The sequence below is a fragment of the Sinocyclocheilus rhinocerous genome, unplaced genomic scaffold (genome assembly GCF_001515625.1).
Source record: "Sinocyclocheilus rhinocerous isolate Xijiao unplaced genomic scaffold, SAMN03320098_v1.1 scaffold2882, whole genome shotgun sequence".
Lineage (NCBI taxonomy): Eukaryota > Metazoa > Chordata > Actinopteri > Cypriniformes > Cyprinidae > Sinocyclocheilus > Sinocyclocheilus rhinocerous.
The window spans coordinates 204200-217947 of NW_015644632.1; the positions used below are offsets into that span (position 1 = coordinate 204200).

Consider the following 13748-nt stretch of genomic DNA (forward strand, 5'->3'; position numbering starts at 1 on the left):
TTAGTAAATGCCTGTGTCTCCTTAGTTACATATATCATATGACTGGTACACATCTCTCCCATGACAGTCAGCTCATATCACTGAATTACAAATAATATAGAGTAATTGTTTTATATAATTGTATAATTTGTGTTATGCTATTATTGAGTGGCTACTTTGCATTTTAATGTTTTTGATTAGAATACGTTTGAGTGAACGAATGACTTCTCTGTTTTCTCATGGCTCACTGCTGCTGCCACCATCTTGTTCCAGTTTATTGCTTCACAAAGACATGAAATCAGGTTTTCAGTTTCATAATCTTCTTTCAGATACTTATAATGAAGTTCTTTATCCTTTTTATCCAAATCCATGCATCCAGTGTGGCATTTCCCGCTGCAATCACGAGTGTCATGGTGTTTGGTTAGGTGGGATAAATGAAGGGTTCCCTACCATTATACAGCTGAAGAAGACTGAAGTCAGACTGAAAAGAAGACTTTGTGAGACTGATGACAACTTCTCCATCCCGTGAAAAACAAGGCTTGGTGTTTGGGAATTAACTTTTACTTGGATATTCATCACAAGAGCCAAAAGTAAGTTTGGGGAGGGATGCATCGTATTGTGTACAAAAATGCATTAACATGTTGGGTTAATATTTGTGGGGGAAGTTTATATTTTAGATGCTGTGATTGCTCGTCATCTCATAGTTTCAGTAATGTAATTAATTCAATGAGAAAGTCAATTTTAAAAGGCCAAATTATCCATTCAGTCTGAGTCGAAATTAATAAATGGTGACAAAAACTGCATGCATAACAATTATAATACAACTGTAGAAGTGCTGTTTAAAGTAGTTTTTGATGAAGCTTCCAATAGCATGTAATGCCTCAGGACACTGCTTGTCACACTGAACAACATTTCAAGCTATTTTGACATACTGCTTCCAGCACTTAGACTCCATATCCTTAATACACATCAATAAGCAAAGCTTTAACTTATTTAATGCTTAGCGATGTTGATGTTGACACTGCAATACTGAATAAAGCAGTGTTTCCCAACCTTTTTTTTTGCCACGGCACAGTTTTGATCAGCACTGAAGCACTGGAATATAGCAAAATTGCACAAACATGCATTGATATATATATATAATCTTAAATACTTAAATCTAATATATTTACAATCTAATACCATAAAGGATATGACCTAATATATGTAATATATTTACAAATATTAAAGATATGTATTGGCAGTCATAAATCTTTTTACATTTATTTATGGTCATTAACATTGTCCTAATTGGAACTACTTTACGACAACAGTGTTTAATTTGAATCGTTTACATTTTCAGTCGTTGAGGAGAACCAGCTAAAACATGAGACCATTACGAAAAAGATTCTAATGTATTACATTCATTATTCGTCTGAGAAATGGTTGTGTTCAACAGAAAAGCGTTCCGACATGCAACGGATAACAACTATGTAGGATTGAGATGCAGGAAAAAGCTGATCATAACTTTGCTAATAATCTGGCATTATATTTGTTTAGGCAGCCTGAAACAGAGACTGTGACTGTCTCCTGTCAAATGTCTGAGAGTTAGCAGCCCTAAATAATCCCAATTTATTTCCTATAATAACCAAATACTTAATTTTCATGCTTGCCCATGAAAACGTTCTCTTTGTATAGCAGATGATATTTAAATTCTAAACAAACATGTGTGTTGTTTACGTTCCCTTATTGAGGTCTATGATGGATCGTCATGTTTGCATTTAAAGTTCATCAAAAGTGAGAAAGCAGCCTACAGTTTTACCGTTTAATCGCTCTCAGACGATGTCAATATAATAAATAAGCCCTTGTCAAGTGTTCATTTTCCCGGGTGACTTGGTATGTGGGCTACTGTAGACAAAAATTAGCCTGTCAGCTTTGTAAAGTGTTTGTGATCGTGAGATTAAAAGAACATTAAATCAGTGCTTTTGCTATCATAAAACATAATAAAAGGGAAAATAAAATGGGAACACCTGACTGACGACATGAATGAATCAGTTAATCATTCAAGCAGTTCGAAAGAGCACTCTAAAAAATGCTGGGTTAAATACAACCTAGTGCTGGGTAAAATAGGGACAAACCCAGCAATTGGGCTGTTTTGACCCAGCGGTTGGGTTAAATGGTTAACCCAACCTTCTGTAGAGTGAGTGGTTCAGTGGTTAATAGTCTGATCTAACAACGCTCTTCACACTGAATCATTTTCAACAAACTGTTCAAAAGAATAAATTCAGAATGAGCCGACTTCCGAACGCTGGCTCTCTAGGGCCTGCTAGTGTTTGATTTTCGATTGCACTCAAGAGGAGAGAAGAGGAAACGAGGTGTTCAGCTGAAAGTAATCGTTTGTTAAAGACTTCTTTCAGAGGCCTACACTATCTGATCCTTATTTGTTTAGTTTAAGCTTGTAAATGAAGCACAGAGACAGTGAAACAGCAAAGCTAACAAGTGGGGTGAGTAAGTGATCTGAAGAGCAATATAAAACTAGCATGTTCACGGTATCGTTTTTTAAAAAGTTAAGAAGCAAAAACTGTCAAACTGACAGTCTTTTTTTCTGAATTGGTCTTTCTGCTGCCAAAGTTTGGGTCTAAAAACACGTAGTCATCTTTCTCTCTCTCTCTACTGTTTCTACTTCAAATTTTGCATTGTAGACCAATATAGGCATACTCTGTACTTAAAGGGGTCATATGATGCGATTTCAATTTTTTCTTTCTCTTTGGAGTGTTACAAGCTCTTGGTGCATAAAGAAGATCTGTAAAGTTGCAAAGACTAAAGTCTCAAATCCAAAGAGATATTCTTTATAAAAGTTAAGAGTCAGCCACGCCAACCTAAAACACTTGTTCTAACACGCCCCCACATATCTACGTCACTATATGGGAAGATTAGCATAATGCCGCCCAACCACCATTATGTGGTTTTTAACCTTAAACCGCATAAACACATTTCATTACACCAAATACACAAAATAATGTTCTTTTTAGCAACATCATATGACCCCTTTAAAAGGAATAGCTTTCCCATTTTCTCACCCTCATGTCATTTCAAATCAAAATGACTTTTTGCCAATGAACAAGGTGATCTAAGTGATGTCCACGCTGCACTTTTACATGCAATGTAAGTGAATGATTACCAGGCTGACATGAGAGTGTGTAAATTACAACAGAATTTTAATTTTTAGTCAGTTTTAGGTTCCAATGTCCAGAACAGAATTAACATTTCCAAACTAGTGGTTCCCTCAGAAGTTTTCTGAGGGTTTTCTGAGGGTTTTTGGAATAATGGAGTAAATTATGGTCCAAAAAAGTACATTTTGAAGCTGCTGTGTTTTTTGTCTTTTAAATGTAAATCGGACAAGCATTTTAGCAGTTTCCAGTAAAATGCATCTTTATATTTGTCTTATTGTGTTAATATATGTGAAAGCTTGTGTCATTCTTCCTTAAAAGAATCAATGCAAATCTCCTGTATCTGCTTTTGTGATTAAACCATGGAACGTGTCTGTATATGAAACCTCAAACTGGAAGAATTGTGTCTGCGTATCTGTTGATTATCTTGAATTACTGCCTGTAGTTTACAGTAAATCCGATCACAGCTCTTAATCACTTGATCGATCTGTCTTTGATCATGACCTAGTTGCGGTAGAGTACGATCTTACTCATCTTTTTTGTTTGTGTGTGTTTGCATGTCAACAGATACCACAAGGTAAAATAATGCTGTAACAATTCTGCATGTTTATCTGTATGATATCTTATTATGTAACTGCTGATAATTGTGAGGTCCCTTAATCCACTTGTGTTTTGATGCTACTTTCAGTTGTAATTTTTCATGTTGTTATTTTTCTGTTTCCTCAATTTAAAGGTTCCTCAATCCAAGCTCATGGATTGAGTTTATGAGCTCGTAATTCACAATGAAGCCAGTGTTTTTCAGCGTGACTGTCCTGCTCATTTCCTACAACTGTTTGAGCGAACACATTTACACATATTTCGGTCTGGTCATCTGCTTCATGCTCTGGGCTAAAACGGTATTCCACGCAGAAAATGGCTTGTCGGATGGATTCAGCCGGGCGGTGTTGATTACAGGTTGTGATAGTGGATTTGGACATCACCTTGCAAAGAAACTGGACCGCATGGGCTTCACTGTGTTTGCCGGATGTTTATGTCCTGAGGGTCCCGGGGCTCAGAGTCTGGTTGAAGAAGGCTCTGACCGTATAAAGGTGCTCAAGCTGGATGTGACCAAAGATGAAGATGTCAGCTTGGCCAAGGATTTTGTGCAAGCAAATTTGCCAGAGAAGGGTAGCTTAAACACTTCAAAGTGTCTTATTAATAGTATTTCATATTTCAAGAATGAAATCCCTCTTGTTCTGTATAAATTTTTCAGGTCTCTACGCTGTGGTAAATAATGCTGGAATCAGTGACTGGGGAGAGACCGAGTGGAGCACTGCCAAGGACTTCCAGAACATGGCTGACGTTAACCTCTTTGGTGCCATCAGAGTCACCATCCCATTCTTGTCACTCATTAGAGCATCCAAAGGTCATTGCTGCCTTCTGTTCTAACTTGTGTATAATGCACGAAAGTCATTGTTGATTTAAAGTGCCCCTGTTATCCCTTTTTTAAGGTTCCTAATATTGTTTTGGGAGTCTCCTGCAATAGGTTTACATATATGCAAGGTCAAAAAACGCTTTTGTTTTCTCAAAATATGCATTTAATATCACCTCATTTTCCAACGATTCGTTTGAAGCAGTTCTGAGATTCAGTCTCTGTAAACCCCTCCTTTCTGTGAGCCTACTTTGCTCTGATTGGTCAGATGGCCCGGTCTGTTGTGATTGGTCGACTGTGTACAGCGCGTGTCTGAAACGATACACCCATTGCCATGGTTGTGTATTTTGAACGCGCGATAGAAAATATAAACATCTATTATTTATCATACTTACAGGTTTTTCCATCCCGCATCCTGGGAAAATGGCACGTATTGTCACCCTAATTATTGTAACTGAAAATCATATTTAGGTCAAAACTGTCAGTTGTTTGTGAACTAAATCTGCTGTAAAGGTTGAATTTAAGCCCACTGAAATGCTTGAATGCAGACACATCAACATCGTTTACATATATGCAAGGTCAAAAAACGCTTTTGTTTTCTCAAAATATGCATTTAATATCACCTCATTTTCCAACGATTCGTTTGAAGCAGTTCTGAGATTCAGTCTCTGTAAACCCCTCCTTTCTGTGAGCCTACTCTGCTCTGATTGGTCAGATGGCCCGGTCTGTTGTGATTGGTCGACTGTGTACAGCGCGTGTCTGAAACGATACACCCATTGCCATGGTTGTGTATTTTGAACGCCCGATAGAAAATATAAACATCTATTATTTATCATACTTACAGGTTTTGATTCAGTGGAGCCAGCTGGTCCAAATAAACTGGGTACTGAGCTCATCTTTCAAGAGCAAGCGTTTGTGAATCCCGCATTAAACTCCCCGAGATTAGAGAAACAGTCGTCAGTAACACAAAAAAGATTGGGGTTGTACTGCTGTGAATTGTAACCACTGATTCTTTGCAGCCTCATCTTTCGGAAGTCAAAATAAAACCAATTTACTTTCACAGCGTAGTGCACAGCAGTGGTGGACAGTAACGGAGTAGTTTTAATTCGTTACTGGAGTTACTAGAATTAACCGATTGCAGCTGTTCTCGAGTCGACAACTCACTGATTCAAATGAACCGTTTACAACAGTATACATTTTTATATTGTTTGGATTAGCTACCCGACTAGACAGATATCATAACCATACTGAAAATAAGTAAATATTGTTAGCTGATGCTAACTGTCTAGCTAACAAGCTTGCTAGTGCTAAATTGAGGTAATTTTTAGACATAAAGTCCAAATATTTTTATTCAACCACCTAGATAGATTACATCTGAGGGAAAAATAAATATAAAATTAAATTAAGTAGCCTATATAAAATTGCAAAATAAAAAATGAAAAAGGAGTACTTTTACTGGAGTAATATTTTATTATATGTATCTGTACTTTTACTCAAGTACTTGATTTGTGTACTTCGTCCACCACTGGTGCACAGCGTCTTCTCGACATGATGTTAACCACACAAACAAGCTACAGTGATGGAGGGCGGGTCAACATAGAACATAGGCGGGCATTATGCAAATGTGTTACCCTGTGACGTGTAGCATCACAGAAGTAGGATTTGAATTACTGACGACTCGTTTAGGCTGTGTAGAGTCAATTCTTTCTTTTGGGAGACAGTAACTTTATTAATCATGCACTTTCAGCTTTACAACTTCGCAGATCGTTTACATTCACACATACAGCTACATTACAGACTGCGTGAAAGGCAGAATTCCAAATGGCATAATAGGGGCACTTTAAATGATTCCTTTACTGTACAAAGACTGTCACTGGGGTAGCACCCTTTTAAAAGGTTATATTTACAGGTGGTTGACTGATTTGTGTTTTCTGATCATCTTAGAAAGCATGGTGGCCTATATAAAGCTGGTTTATATGATATTACAGTATTTAATTTAAATAACATGCAATTGATCAAATGAAATTGATTTATTTTACATATTTACTAAATTAGAAATAATGAATTCATAAATTAATCTGGCTGGGGAAAATCATTTAAATTTGATAAATCTGTAAAATAAACTGATTCTTCTTGATTCTGTAATCCTATTATTAGTATTTTTCACAAACAGTTAAAAACATGACTAAAAAGGAAGTAAACACTGACCAACAGTGCACCCAGTAAGCTTGTGTGATCTGGGAATCATATTTCGTCAAATAAAGACCAGGTAATGCTAATTTTGCATACAGTACACTGACATGACATGGCAGCAAACTGTATAGTGCAGCAATGTTTGAAATCAATGATTTAAAGATTATGCTCTCATCTGCGCTCCGGTCAAGTGTTCTAAGTGCTGTCTAAATAAAAGCTGTTTCCGACACTTATGGGCTTATTGGCCAAACAGAAAAGCTTACTAAGTGATGTAGATAACTTAAAAATGCCAAATATCAGCCAATATATCTGCCTTAACAATAGTTGACCACTGATATTTGCCATTTAGGTACTAATATGCAGACTTTATGTAATATATACCTTTAAGGTAGTAATACTCACCCTTTAGAGGTAAAAAATAGGCACAAAGTGTACCCTTTTGAAATGGTACTACTGCACCAGTTAAACCAGTTGCAACTTTTTTTTCTTCCTGAGAGTGTTACTTACTGCTTCTTTTAATTTCATCATTCATTCTTAGGTCGTATGTTATATGTGTCAAGTATCTTTTCTTTCTTCAACTGTCTGAACATGGGAGCATACAGTGTATCCAAACGGGGACTGGAAGCATTTGCAGACTGCTTGAGAGTAGAGATGGCCAGTTTTGGAGTTAAGGTGAGGCCTGATGTGTTCTTTTAAAGGGAAACTCACATTGTCATTGATGTTTACTGACCTAAGTGGACTCTTTTGTTGGACTTTTATTATTATTATTATTATTATTATTCATTACAAATAGGACATTGCTTTAAACAGTGCATTATTTTATTGTTCTGTTCTTGTAGGTCAGTATTATTCAGCCTGGAAATTTTGGCATAGCCACAAACATTCTGCACAAGAAAACCCCACAAGACGTATGGGATGAATTTGATGATGCACGTAAACTAACATTCAACAAAAAATACATTGAGATGGCATGTGAATATTTTAATTCATTGTGCACTTCAGGATTTAAAGATTGCTCTATGGTTATCAATGCCATGTTACATGCTCTCACTGCTCCCAAACCTCAAACCCGATACCTGCTTGTTTCCTGGAGAGAGATGTTTTTTTTCTACATATGCCCTTTTCTCCCCACTTTTATCACTGATTCTGTGTTTCATGTAAGTTTGATGTATCGCAAGCGTAAAGTAATGCTTTACTCCTAATTTGTTTATTCATAATCGGACTACGAGAGCTCGCTTTACATAGACGACTCGAGTCCTAAGTGTTGCTGTAAGACTGATGTAACTCTAACATAAGACATGTTACAAAGTTTTTCTGGACAGTTGTACACAATATGTTCTGAAACATTCTTTACTATAAATGTAGGTTATGTACTCCTTTCCCTTTTCTTTCTGAGTAAAAACATAAATTCTTTATCATAGATAATCTTGCTGAAGAATTTATCATAGGCAACATTAAAAGGACTTCAAAGGTCAAGAAAGTCTTCCAATTCATCCACTTTTTAATTGGACACATGAGGTGTCCTGAACTGTGACTGTTATTACAGATGTTTTTATGACTTCATACGAGTTGAGAAACTATGTGGAATATTTATGCTTTTACAAATGCATTCAAAACACCACAGGACCATTGAAACTATTGAAAGTGAAAGGCTGAAAACCTAAGAAAAAAATGTGACAGGTTAACCGTAAAGGGGTCATGAACTGCATTTTTTTTTTATTTTTTATTTTTTATAATGTTCTCTGAGGTTCACTTATAATGTTAGTGTGATCAAAAATACATCATAATTTAGAAGTAATAGGCTATTTTTTTATCCTGTTTTTGAGCCTCTCTGCAGAACGGTCTGTTTTTATAGGTGGGGCGCATTCAACACTCACAACTAAACGCCCACTGCTATGATTGGCTAACAGTTTTGCTTGCTAAAATAACAGAGGGATGCTGCTGTGATGTACTCTGAAAACAACATGGGTCATTTGGGTTAAAAACGTATAAATACTCCGTATATCAAACTGTCTGGAACAGACAATGCAATACTGGTAAAAGCATGTTTACATTATGACATTACTGTCGGATCCGCTCTAGTCAGACTCAGCACTGCATTATCTTTTACTTTCAGTCTCTCTGAAAAGCCTGCATCATACTGTCTTGTTTAAAAATTAATCCGTAGCAAAGTAAAGCAAACAAACAAACAGTGATTCACTGACACGATCTGGAGCTCTTTGCTAATTTTACCCCGTGTTTACACCGAAAGCGACAATAGACAACAGAACCCATTATAATCGGTGATTCTGTCTACACTGGATTCGGCACGGATTGACATAACAAATTCCTGACAGTAAAATTATGTCCTGCTCTATTTCTGACATACAAGCATTCATGCCGCTTCTGACCTGAAAGAGAAAATGATTCGCAACATGAAGCAACAGCGCTCGCGTCCAATCTAGATACTGCATGTAATCAGAAGGAAGGCAATTCAAAGACAATTTTTCACAACTTACACTACACAGTGTTTTGTAATCTTGTAATATCATCTGTATGGTTCTGTTGATGGAGTAATCCTGTGTTTGCGTCTCTCTAGTGTTTTCTCTCCTCCTACTACAACGCGAATCAGTGGGCGGGGCTAAAGAGGCAGTGATGTAGAAGTAGGCATTGATCTTCTCCTGCGGAGGCGGTGTTTAGCCACACTATTACATCATTAAGTGGCACATTCCAAAACTAGTAATTTTCTGAGCTTGGTTTCAGTAAAAGCTGTTTTTAAACTAACGAGAAAGTTCTGAAACTTACAGGATGTTTTTATAGTACATTGACCTGTTATATGTCAAAAGATCAAGGGAAATTAGATTTTTCAGTTCATGACCCCTTTAAAATCGTCTCAGGTTACGCATGTAACCAAGGTTCCCTGAGAAGGGAACGAGACACTGTGTCCTCTAGCGGCCGCTATGGAGACAGCCTGTGACGACACTACTGCCGACACCATCAATGAACTGACTTCAGCTGGAAAAATGACTCTTTGTTATTGTCTTCTTGCATTATTAACAAACTATTTTCCTGTTTGACACTGTAAAGCTTCTTTGACACAACCAGTATTGTATAAAGCGCTATACAAATAAAGGTGACTTGACTTGACCACAGTATAAAAATTCAATTCAATTCAAGTTTATTTGTACAGCGCTTTTCACGATACAAATCATTGCAAAGCAACTTTACAGCAAATTACGTTTCTACAATATTTAGTGGTAGCTCATCAGTGGTGACTGTCAGTCAATGTACATGTGAAATGGCAGAAATGTACGGAAAAATCAATTAAAGACGTAATCAAACAGACGATGAACACTATCAACAGCAATTATTAGTTTGGGAGAACACGTCATCCACTTCTTCATCTGAACCTCGCCTCCGAGGCATGGCAAGAAAAGAGGACGCAGTGTCTCGTTCCCTGAGATGTTCCTTCTTACTCTGGTCCAGACTAGAGCGCTGAGAACGCCTCCTCTGGATTACCTTCCTCATGTCTTATTGTTTGACTCACACCTCCGATTGGCAACACTAGTCTTCTGAGCCCGTCACTGGTCCTTGGACCGGGATGGGCCAGGACCCCCCTTGATATTTGGGCTCAGACTTGGGCCTTCAAGTAATGAAGGACTTAAAGGCAACCAAGCGCATCTTCGCATCCTTAAACTTCTTGTCCACCATCTCAACAGGAGTGCCGAAAAGTTCAGAAGGTGATACTGGCACATCCAGGAGAAAGCCCTTCTCTTTCATCCTGATGTCGGACAGATTCACCCACAGATGCTTCTCCATTGCCACCATGCCCACCATGGACCTGCTGATGGCAGTGGCGGTCTGCTTTGTGGCACAGAGTGCGAGGTCTGTGGTGTAACACAGCTCAGCTACCTCGTCAGGGGAAAGACCCCGACCCTTATCCAGGTCTTTCAGCAGGTCAGCCCGGTAGGCTTGAAGCAACGCCATAGTATGCAATGCAGCTACAGCCTGACCTGCTGCCGTGTATGCCTTGCCATTCAAATGAGATGTATCACGTAGGGGTTTGGATGGCAAAATGAGAGCCTTAAGAGAAGATGTCTCTCCCCTAGAGAGATAGCGGGCTAGCGTCTCTTCAACAGGGGGCATCTTCTCATATCCGTGTTCACGCATCTCCTTGATGTTGGCATAACTGGAATGTTGGAATCTGTGGATTCATGAGGAGAACAGATTTTTCCAAGCCTTGTCCATCTCAACATGGAGATCGGGAAGGAATGGGAGGCTAACTTGAGCTGGAGGGTTATGGCCAGAAAGGAAGTGCTCATCCAGACAGCCTCGAGTGGTTTCCTTCCTGACACGCTTCCACGGCCATGGTGGAAAAAGAACAGCGTTCTTACCGGAATGCACATGCTTCAAACAAAACAGTCCTTGAAGACGATGAAGAGGATGACGTATTCTCCCGGCGCCCTTTTATACTGTGGTCGAGCCGGTAGTGATGTCACAGGCTGTCGCCGGCCAATGATATTGTCCTATTTAAAAATGTGCTTCAGACACCAGTCGTGCCGAAGGCGTTCCCCATAGCAACCGCTGAGGACGCAGTTTGAGTTCCCTCAGAAGGAAAACACTACTGTTTCAAAACTTTAGGGTAGTAATGTTTTTTTTTCTCATTGAAGATGTGTTAAATTGATCAAAAGTGACACCAAAGACTTTTAAATTGATACAAAAAAATTCTTCAAAAAAAAAAAAAAATTTCATATATATATATATATATAACATTTTGAACTTTCTATTCATCAAATAATCTTGAAAATACTGTATTATGGTTTCCACAAAAATATGAAGCAATGTTTCTTGAGCAGCAGATCAGCATATTAGAATGATTTCGAAAAGATCATGTGCTGAAAATTCAGCTTTGCATCACTGAGGAAAAAAAATTAACTTAAATGATTTTAGCAAATGGCTGCAATATAACAAAGAGTGAAAAATTTAAGGGGGTCTGAATACTTTCCGTACCCACTGTATATATACCTGTGTTTTGCTGCAGTGGTTAAAAAGCCTCTTTCACCAGTAGGGTTTTCCTCCTGTAATGTTTCCTGGTTTTGTGGCTATAATGTTACTCAAGGTCAAGTCATGATGTTGTATGTGAAAAGTATTTAATTTCTGCCTTTATAACTATATATAACTATTTAACTGTATAACTATTTTATGGAATATATATGTATTCATGTAAGTTTTTGTTGAGTATCACATTTAATACATCAGACATTTATAGTATGAAATAGTGAGAATGTGGCACTTACTCAAGGAGGGGAAAAAAATACCCACATTTTATTCAAAGGCCCAAACTGAGCAAAATTATATGCAGAAAAATAAAGATATTAATTATATTAAGATATTTAAAGTAAAGTGACCTGACGTGTAGCCAAGTATGGTGACCCATACTCAGAATTTGTGCTCTGCATTTCACCCATCCAAGTGCACACACACAGTTGTGAACACACACACGCACCGTGAGCACACACTCAAAGCAGTGGGCAGCCTTTATTTATTTATTTATTAAAAAAAAATTTCATATATATATATATATATAACATTTTGAACTTTCTATTCATCAAATAATCTTGAAAATACTGTATTATGGTTTCCACAAAAATATGAAGCAATGTTTCTTGAGCAGCAGATCAGCATATTAGAATGATTTCGAAAAGATCATGTGCTGAAAATTCAGCTTTGCATCACCATAATAAATAAAATTTAAAATTTTTTTTTAAATGACCTAGAAACTTACTGTGTATAAAACTGTTTGGAGAATTTGTAATGTAAATTTGGGCATTTTATGACGCCATATTGCATCTGTATGCAAACTCAATGTGTTGTTCACAGATGTAGTACGAGGAACTACGATAAGCTTCATTTAAATAGATAAAACTCCTGATAAGACAAGCTATGTTCTGCTGCAGTGGTTAAAAAGCCTCTTTCACCAGTAGGGTGACCAGTCCCTCCTGTAATGTTTCCTACTTTTGTGGATATGATGTTACTCTAGGTCAAAGGTTTTAATAAAAAGGTTTTATTTATAAAGTGTTTCAGTTCTGTTTAACCAATGTCTGGAAGTGTATTGCTCTCTGACCCATTTCGTTAGATTTTGATAATCATCCCACTACTTTCAGTAACCTGTGTATGTACATTCACAGAAGTGTGTCATTGTCCACAGTTTGCAAAGATATACTTAGATAGAGGGCCTCCTTTCCAACCACAGGGCCAAAAGTCCCTGTCTAACACTCCAGAAGTCAAATCTAGCACGACGATGCTACATAATACAGCACTATTACAGTTTCATCACTTCATAAAACTGTCTGTCCACCAGATCTGTCACAGTTGCACAGTGGAGCTTTATTGTTCACTCAACAAATCAGGCAATCATATTTAAATGTTTCTTAATATTAAAAGGTTTTATGTTAACCCTGTAAAGCCTGACATATGAGGTAATAGTCAGAATATATATATATTCTGTATAGTTTTGAAATTTTCAAAAGTTTACTGGACCTTTATTGAAACAGTTTATTATAGTTAACGGTTAAGTTACACACACACACACACACACACACATACAGTGGGTACGGAAAGTATTCAGACCCCCTTAATGTGAACACACACACGCACCGTGAGCACACACTCAAAGCAGTGGGCAGCCTTTATTTATTTATTTATTTTTAATAACAGTACAGCAGATACTTACATAAAATGATATAAATATCAGTCATCACTCTATATCTCTAATAATATGACAAATAAACATTTCTCAAAAGCCTGATGATCACATTTGAGACTCACATTTGAACATGATTTTAATTAAAAAAATAAATAAAAAAAAGATAATCAAGTAAACCAAAGTTGTAAGTGTGCATCTTGAAATATTACTAACATAAAAAATGTATTCTTACATTCACTTGATAAAACAGCAAAAAAAATTGTGAAGCACAAACTGAAGGTGGATGTTTGAATAATAGAATGCAACACAATAGACTTGCTAAAAATGTCTA

At 37.2% G+C, this 13748-nt stretch overlaps 1 protein-coding gene across 2 annotated transcripts; it reads left to right on the forward strand.

The window, feature by feature from the left end:
• Positions 1–2341: 2341 nt before the first annotated feature.
• On the forward strand, positions 2342–8196 carry LOC107758714 (retinol dehydrogenase 7-like). Of its 2 annotated transcripts, none has more exons than XM_016576513.1 (5): positions 2342–2462; positions 3862–4295; positions 4381–4533; positions 7271–7404; positions 7572–8196. In XM_016576513.1, the coding sequence occupies exons 2-5, from the start codon at positions 3911–3913 to the stop codon at positions 7932–7934; spliced, it is 1035 nt and encodes a 344-aa protein (XP_016431999.1). In that variant the 5' UTR covers positions 2342–2462; positions 3862–3910; the 3' UTR covers positions 7935–8196. The 2 variants fall into 2 exon arrangements, with proteins under 2 accessions (XP_016431999.1, XP_016432000.1); XM_016576514.1 differs by lacking the exon at positions 2342–2462 and adding an exon at positions 3105–3123.
• The last annotated feature ends 5552 nt before the right edge of the window (positions 8197–13748 follow it).

Coding starts and splice junctions, on each gene's coding strand:
- LOC107758714 (XM_016576513.1), top strand. CDS start 3,911: ATGAAGCCAGTGTTTTTCAGCGTGACTGTCCTGCTCATTTCCTACAAC. Junction 4,534..7,270: donor ACTCATTAGAGCATCCAAAG/GTCATTGCTGCC, acceptor ATTCATTCTTAG/GTCGTATGTTATATGTGTCA. Junction 7,405..7,571: donor TGGCCAGTTTTGGAGTTAAG/GTGAGGCCTGAT, acceptor CTGTTCTTGTAG/GTCAGTATTATTCAGCCTGG.